The sequence below is a fragment of the Cenococcum geophilum genome (genome assembly GCF_001692895.1).
Source record: "Cenococcum geophilum 1.58 unplaced genomic scaffold K441scaffold_116, whole genome shotgun sequence".
In the NCBI taxonomy this organism is placed as follows: domain Eukaryota; kingdom Fungi; phylum Ascomycota; class Dothideomycetes; order Gloniales; family Gloniaceae; genus Cenococcum; species Cenococcum geophilum.
The window spans coordinates 183,154-192,225 of NW_027137674.1; the positions used below are offsets into that span (position 1 = coordinate 183,154).

At 28.8% G+C, this 9,072-nt stretch overlaps 1 protein-coding gene across 1 annotated transcript; it reads right to left on the minus strand.

Annotated features, from left to right (window-relative positions):
* Window positions 1–1,445: 1,445 nt before the first annotated feature.
* On the minus strand, window positions 1,446–1,730 carry K441DRAFT_598231 (uncharacterized protein; the record flags this gene model as incomplete). Its single annotated transcript, XM_067645097.1, has 2 exons — window positions 1,446–1,589; window positions 1,617–1,730. Coding segments are annotated over 2 exons (258 nt in total), but the record flags the coding sequence as incomplete, so codon positions are not given.
* Between the last annotated feature and the right edge of the window lie 7,342 nt (window positions 1,731–9,072).

Here is a 9,072-nt window from a genome sequence, read left to right on the forward strand (position 1 = left end):
CCTTTCTATAGTATTGTATTATATATAAACTATATAACTAGTAATAATAATACCTAATTATTCTATACGTAATTAATATAATATCTTAAATACTATTCTAGTATCTGATTTAATCTTTCTATTTAACCATCTATCTGTAGATAATATACAGTAAAAGTTACTACTTAAACTCCTTACTCTACTAAGAATACTTCCTATAATACTGCTATAAATCTTAAATCTCTATCTAATATAATCTTACTTAGTACTTTATATCTTATAAACACTTTCTTAATATAGATTTTAGTAATATCTTCCGCTAATATTTCTTCTAAATATGCTATAAAGTATCCCCACTTTATAAGCTTATCTACTATTACTAAGATTATATTATAATCTTATCTAGTAATAGGATTTCTTGATTTTAGTAATTTAATAATAAAGTCCTATAATATAACCTCCTATAGTCTCTTTAGTATTTTAATAGGTTATAGCTCTCCGTATAGCTTATACCTTATTAGTTTATTTCTTTAGCAATCTAGATATTCTTTTATAACTTATCTTACTAGTCCCTAGATTCTATTAATAATATACTCCTTTTAAAGTCTTAATATTAAGCCTATAGCTCCATTATATCCTTAAGTTAGTCCTTTATAAAATAACTTAATAAACTTTTTTATAATAGACCTTAGTATATATATTACTTCTTAATTTCTATACTACTCTAAGTCTAAATCCTCTACCTATATATCTTAGATCTTTTATATTTAATTACTCTCTAGGAATTTATAGATCTATTCTTTCTATATTACTATAATTTTTAGGTAATTATATTTAATTAATCTGTCTATATCTTTTCGTAATAAAGCCTCTAATAGCTTTTCGTTATTCTATAGTTTAGTCTTTCTACTTAAGGCATCTACTCGTGCGTTCTCTATACCCTTAGTATATTAAATCTTAAAATAGTATTCTATAAGCATCTCTACCTATCTAACCTATCTATAATTAAGTTCTTTTATTATTAGAAACCCCATTAGGTTCTTATAATCTATTTTAACTATAAATAGTTTTTCTATACCTTATAAGAATACTCTCTATTCCTATAGTACTATAACTATACCTAATAACTCCTTATTATAGATGTTATAGTTTAGTTCTAGTAGTATTATCTTCCAACTATAGTATACTACTAGGTGCTATCTATCTTTATATTTCTATAGAAAGCACACTTTTAGTATAAAGTTTAATATATCCGTTTTAACTACTATCTCTAACTATAGCTAATAGATTTTAAGAACTGGTTCCTGGGTAAATAACTATTTAACTTCCTTAAACAGTCTCCTTTGTTCCTCTCCCTATATCTATAGTTCTTTTTTCCTTATTAATCTTATAAATAACTTAATATTCTTTAACTATTAAGCTATAAACCTTCTATAGTAATTATAAAACTCTAAAAATAATATTAATTATATAATATTTTCTAGTTTTTGCCAATTCGCTATAGCCTTAATCTTCTTTAGATCTATGCTTAGCTGGCCTAGTTTAATAATAAATCTAATAAAATCGGTTTTCCTGGTAAAGAACTCGCATTTCTTAATTGCTACTAGTATCTACTCCTCTTATAGTCTCTTTAAAACCCATTTAACGTATTCTCCATGTTCTTCCTTATTTATTAAATAGATAATAATGTTGTTAAGGTATACTATAACAAATTTATCTAAGTATTCTCTTAATATATTGTTAATACGCTTCTAAAACATTGCTAGTACATTTATAAGCCTAAATTATATAACTAATAGCTTATATAGTCCTTCCTTTAATCTAAAAGCTGCTTTCTACTTATTACCTTCCTTAATTCTAATCTAATAGTACGCCTATCTTAGATCTATCTTTATAAAGATTTATATATTACCTATCCTATCTTAGATTTCGCTAATTAAGGGTAAAGAATACCTATCCTTCCTAGTAATATTATTTAACTATCTATAGTTAATACATAGTCTAAGTTTTCCATTCTTCTTTGGTATAAATAGTACTAGATATCCTGCTAATAACTGCAATAGTCTAATATATCCCTTTTAAAGATTTTCTTAGATAAACTCCTTTAGTACTCTTTGCTCTTCTTCTATAAGCTTATAAATTAGAAAGAACTTTAGACTTATTTCTAGTTTTAACTCTATCTTATAGTCCTATGCTATATAATTTAACAGCTTTTTACTTTCTAGTGACTATAGTCTCTTACTATATTTATAGTATTTCTTTAGTATATAACTTAATTCTTAATTAGTTTCTTTATATATTGCTCTAACTTAGTACTATACTAACTTAGTCTATTATCGCATTTTATGTTATTATATATCTCTAATATTAACCTAGTTTATAACCTAATTAATCTCTAGATTATATTTCTGTAACTAAGGTATTCCTAATACTGCCTTATTATTCCCTAATAGTAATATATTAAAAGACATCTTAATTTATCTCCCTTTAATAGTTATCTAAATAGGTCCTATTTTAAGGTANATAATCCCTCCTCTATAGGCTATTAGATTTCCTAAAATTATAACTAATAGATAAGGGTGCTCCTTTTGTCTATATAGTAGCCCCATTCTTTTAACTGCTACTAGTAAGATATAGTTTTGTATTACTCTACTATCTACTAATACTTTAAACTGTTAATCTTACTATTTAATTCCTAAATTTAGGTATTATTCTTAAATTCCTTTAAGGGTCTAAGGCTTTACTACTAGCTCCCTTTAGTTCTATAGGCCTCTACTTTTCCTAATTATTAGCTGCTAGATCCTATCTATACTTAGTCTATCTTTAGCTAATACTTAGTTCGCTTTTTGTCTTTAATATGCTATAGATAGGTATTCTTCCGTAAGGAATCTTCCTAGTTAAAGTATTAAATCCCCTTAGCTTTAAACTTCTATGGGATGCTAGCTGTGTATATACTTGGCATTTCTATACTGTTGCTTATCTAGCGCCTAATATATCCTTATAGGGTATTTTCGGATTTTCTCTTTTGGATTTTTATGCATTTTATATATATTGTCTACGCATATAATCTATAATAGCGTATAATATACTAAGTACTTTAGGTTAACTCTTAACTCGTTCTTATTTTTAAGTTTAAACCTCTATTATATTAATCTAATTATTATAACTTTATTTATAGGTACTAAGATATATCTCTTACCCCTCTAGTTCTCTAATTATTCCTCTAGGTCCTTTAATATTATAATTAAGGCTCCCTTAATATAATTTATTGCCTTTTCCGTAATTAGGTAGTCTTAGATAACTCTCTTATCCAACTATATATAGAAATCTTCCTACTTATTATTATATCGTTGCCTATACTACCTTTAGTATAGCTGCTAGAGTGTATACGGCTTGTCTATAAGGAAGTATCTTTTTATTACTACGTTATAATAGCCCTTTATATATCGTTCTTTAAACCTAATTAGAATCCCTAAATTCTCTTCTTATTCTAGTTCGGTAAGCCACTTAGCTCTTAGTATGCCTATTCTTAGCCTATTTATAATTCTTTATATAAATACTCTATCCCTTATATAACCTATTATACTAGATCTTATGTCTAGTTTCTGTTCTTGCTATATAAGAATTCTTACTCTAAATTTATCTATAGTTTCTTATTATTTACGTCTTATAACTAAATCCTTAAAGTCTTCTTACTTCTTAATTGTATTATTAAACTTTTAATCTTTAGGTTAAACACCTCGTTTACCTAGTAAGTCTTCTAGGTCTATATATCTGTCTCCTAATCTAACTGCTATTTATATTATAGATTCTCTAATCTATAAAGAAGCCTCTTACCTCTTATTTATAGGTGTTTATATCTATACTCCAAATTTCTAATCCCTTAAATTCTTTAATCCTAAGCTTACTTCTTTCTTAAGCTTAGCTCTAGCCTTAGTCCAACTAGGCTTTACTAGTGTTCTTATCTTGTCTTAAGAGTCTTAAATCTTACTTATCTTACTTTAAGAATCTTATACCTTTAGGAAACTTCGTCCTAAGCTTATTTATATATTACTAAACTAAGCCATTACTCTACTCTATCGGTTATCGTCTATTATAGATCCTTAAGTATACCTTATCTTATCTTAAGAATCTTAGTTATCTCTTATCTCGTCTTAAGAATCTTAAGCCTTTAGCCTTTTACCTTTATTAAGTGGTGAGCTAGCACTAGCAGTCGTCTACTTACTTAATCGTCTTTAGATATTACTCCTTNCNTCTTATAAAGCNATNNATGCCGTATCTAATGGTNTTANNATACCNGTTACTAAACCTTACTCTATAGCGGTCTTAGTCTCTACTTTTATTGCGTTATTAAGGTTTAGATACCCCTAGTTAGTTCCTTTACTATTCTTATTACTATTAATTAATAAGTACTTTAACTCCATTATTATTATTACTAATCTTTATCTGTATATAATATCTTAATCTAGCTTATAAAGTTAATTTTATTCTTTATCTAACTCTCTAGTTCCTTTAAGTCCTCTTAACTCTAGCTTTTATAGCTAATAGCTTACGCTATACTTAGCGTCTTTATAAATTTAGTATACGTTATTATAATAAAACGCAAAACTTCTAATTAAACATTCTTTTGTTTCTTGCAGTATACTATTATCCCTTTATACGTATATATTATATACTATTAATCTAGTTCCCTTTACCGTATAGTAACTTTAACTACTTCTATAGTCTCTAGCAAAATAACCCTATTTTCTATAATTTATATAAGCTCCATCTTTAAACTATTGCTTTTATTATAGAGTCCGCTTAAATATCTTTTGCTACTAAGATCCTTAGTTTAGCCTATGCTCCCTAGTCCTATAATTACTTAATCCTTAACCTCTAGGTTTCTATAGTTTCTTACTCCATCTCTTATAGGTTTCTTTAGTACTACTTAGGTCTATTAGCTCTACGCTATACCATATTTTCTAACTTAGCTTTAATTATTACGTATTCTACGCCTTATATAACTATAAAACTCTATCCTAACCTCTCTTAGTCTATTCCCTTTAGTAGATTCTATTATTAATCTTTATTACTTAATCTATTAGTTTCCTTAAGGTATCCACATCTTCCATTAGGATAATTATGTTCTAGACTTTAGCCTTAAGTCCCTATTTATACTATGCCATAAGCGCCTTATTATTCTACTTAACTTATATTACTAGTGTTGGGAATAAGGCAAGTTGCTGTCAAGTTAGGCAAGTTGCCGTCACGTAGGGCAAATTGCCGTTACGTGACGCCGCGGCACCAGCGTGGTGAGGAACCTTAAGTTCTTTACCCTTCCCCTTAGATATAAGAATAATAACTATTATACTACCTACAACTTATAGATACGTAATATTACCTTATAATACTAATACTAATTAGTGGTTAACTTTACTGTTATACTATAGAATAGCTAGGTCTTTTACTAAGAAGAGATAAGCTACTGTACCAGTGCTACTCGTGCTAAAGGAAGTTATTTTTTAAGGTTAGAACCAGTTCTAAACCTTAAATAGAACTCTTCTATAAATCTAAGGATCTAAAGGCCAGAACTGGTTCTAAGCCTTCCCTAGATTATAGATTCTTGCGTCTATTACGCAGAACAATATATATTATAAGTCTTCGCGATTTAAGGCTAGAACTAGTCCTAAGCCTTATAATCGCAAATACATGTTACGAACGCGTATTAAACGATAATCCCTATACCAACAACACTTTCCTTTCTTTAAAAGCATGGCTACGCTAAATAACTAGAAAGACTTCTTACTATTAGGGGTAGCTAAGCACGCGAAACTTATCGATAAAGATTAGGACAAATTCGCCTTTAATATAACAACTTATACTATAAAACAAGTTAACGGCTTTCTCCTATACTATATTATATTCTACTAAAACAGACACTATACCGATTTATAACTATAGGAGTATTTTAAAAAGGATTTTATAGGATAGACTACTAATACCTAGGTACTTAGCAACGTTAATATTATTTAGGATTTTTAAGACTTCCTCTATAGAAATAGGGTATATATTACTAAGAACGGTAACCTAATTACTAGTAATATTTAGGCCGTTATTATTAGTATAGAAGAACCAGTATAGACGGAAGCTAAGATTATACGTTAACTACGGAAACCTAAAACCAACCCATATTCTTTAGAAGGTAACTTTAATTCGTATTAAAACCCCTAAAACGCTAATCCCCTACCTAGAGGTACTCTCCTACTAAAAGGTACTCTCCTACCTAGAGGTGTTATTCCGCTACCCCCTCTATTCTAGCTAACCGGTAAGCCTCTACTACGAGAAGTTATAAATCTAATAAAGGTATATTTAGACGAAGAAAAAAAGTTTAGAGGAGAACTGTACAATATACTTAGAGTAAAACTATAGGTCTTCTATAACTGTTATAATAAGGTTAAAATTTAAGGCCACTAGTACCACTACGCTTTCTCTATTATATTAAAAGGACAGGTAGTAACATTCTATTATAACTATATTACGGGTAAAAACTATAGCTTTAATATAATGCTTTAGCTTACTAAAGCTTACTTTAAGACTAATAAGAATTACCAACTTTATATGTCTAAATAGCGGGAAACTATATTTTAGAGAGTTATTACTTCTAACCTAATAAAGACTTATTTAGAGTGCCTTTAACTACTCTTTAATAAACTTTAGAAAATCTAATATAGCTTTACTAAAACTTACTAAAATAATAATAGCCTAAGGGACTAGGTTATTTTAGCCTACCGTAGCGTTCCTAAGTATAATTTAGCGCTATATAAACCTGCGGATATATTTAAAGGAGTATATACTAAGCTACGCTCCGCCGTAGGTACTATAATATAAATATAAGAATTTTAATAGTTCTATACCGAAAGCCTTACCTAACTAAGCATTCCTAACTAATATAATTATAACTAGACTAACTAAATATATAGTAGCCGTAGTAGGGAATACGGAAGAGAGTATAATTAACGTTGACTATAAGGTAATTATAGAGGTCCTCATGGAGGTTTATTTTAAAGTAATTACTAAAAGAAGTGCTACGTTTATAAGAAGCCAAATTGCTAGTTAACTAGATACTCCCTTAATAAGCGAAACGAAGTATATAATAAGTTCCGTTAGAGTATAAGAAATATTAGAAATTATAAGGTTACTATAGCCTACTTTTAAAGCTTTCTAGTTTAATATAAAGGCGTAGAAGATCTTAAGGGTAAGATTAATAAGACTAAATAGCTCCTTATAGATATAGAAATTAAGAACTACTTTCCTAACTAATACTTTACTAAGTATAGTAAGGTAGATAGTATATAAACCGTTACTATTCTTAATAATTAATCTATACTCTATTCTATTACGAAATTAGATATCTTTAATAAGCTAAAGGAGAGTTCTACGTTTTCCTTTAACAATAGATACTTAGCGTACGTTTTTTATAGTATTATGCCGGATATAGGAGCCGCAGGAGTATCTATAGTAGGAGAACCTTAAGTTTAAGCTCTTTAGCAGCTTAATAGCTCTATTTAAATTAACTAATTAACGGCAGGCTAATATACAATTTGCTTTAGTAAAGGTACTATAATCTCTCTCGGTATAATTAGGGTCCAAACCCCCTTAGGATATATTACTTTCTATATTATTCCTACAAACACTCCGTTTCTATTTTATATTAAAGATATAGATAAGTTAGGTATTAGGCTTAATAACCTTAAGAATATACTTATTTAGGGAGATAATTAGGTGCCCGTTATGTGTAAATAGGGTTACCCTTAGTTACTCCTTTATTAACTAGAAAAGAGTGTTACTTAAAGCTACTTAACTAAGTTAGAATTACGCTAACTACACCATCGTTTTAGCTACCTATCCGTTTATTAATTGCTTAAGGTTCTTTAGCGAGTAGGCCATAAAGTTAAGGTTAAGGCAATTAAGTATCTTATAAAGTACTACTATTACTACTAAATAAACTAGAAGTCCCCTAGCCGATTTAAGTTTACCTTTAAGGATAACTATAACTTTAACTTCTATATTATTATTAACATTATATATCTTAGCGGTAAGCCAGTGCTCTAAGTTATTAACTTTTTAACCTTCTTCTAAGCCGCGCGTTTCTTAAAAGATATATTAGCTAAAAATACATAGGATACCCTTCGGTTATGCTAGATTGATATCTATTTAGGACCTCCTAATTAAATCGTCTATAATATAGAAAAGAACTTCTTATCTATAGAGTTCCGATAACAGATAAAGGCAATAGTAATTAAGGTTAAAGAAGTCCCCGTTAAGGCATATAATAGTATTAGAAAAGTAAAGCGATATTACGCGCTATTACGCCACGTATATAAGATTATCTCTTTAGAACTAAAGGACGCTAGTAAAGAACTTACCTTATAAATAGCTGTTAAGGCTATTAATAATTCCGCTGGCCTAGATAGGCTTATACCCACATTACTAGTTTTTAGCGCTTACCCTTAAATAACTATTAATTCTCTACTATCTCCCTCTATTATATAATAAGCTAAGGCTATTTATAAGGTAACGAAAGAGGTATAACGTCTCTATGCTATACGCTAGGTTAACAACGTATTAGGAATAAGAAATAGCCTAAATACCTTAACTACGCTTAATCTGCTACTCTAATCTAAAGTACGGGTATAACGTAAGAAGAGAGGATGGTTAGGCCTATATAAGCTTATTATAACTAATAGTTAAACTTATACTTTTTAGATGTCCTATAGACCTACTTAATTCCGTTTAACTATTATTAAGCCCTATTATAGGAATAACAGTTCTAAGCCTTTATAGAATACCCTAGAGGATACCTTAGAGAAGAATTATAATTAACATACTCTAAAAGGCGACTATAATTCTAATATAATTATAGCAGATATACCGCAACTATAACGCGGTAAAGGTCGCCCGAAGGGATTATAAAATCGCCAACATCTTATTAATTTTAAAGAGTAATTTATTACCGCTATTAAGAATAGAGATAAGTTATTAATGGCCTTTATAACAGCTAAAGAGAAGACTGGCTTTAAGCTCGCAAAATAGCTTTAAAAGGAAGGCCGT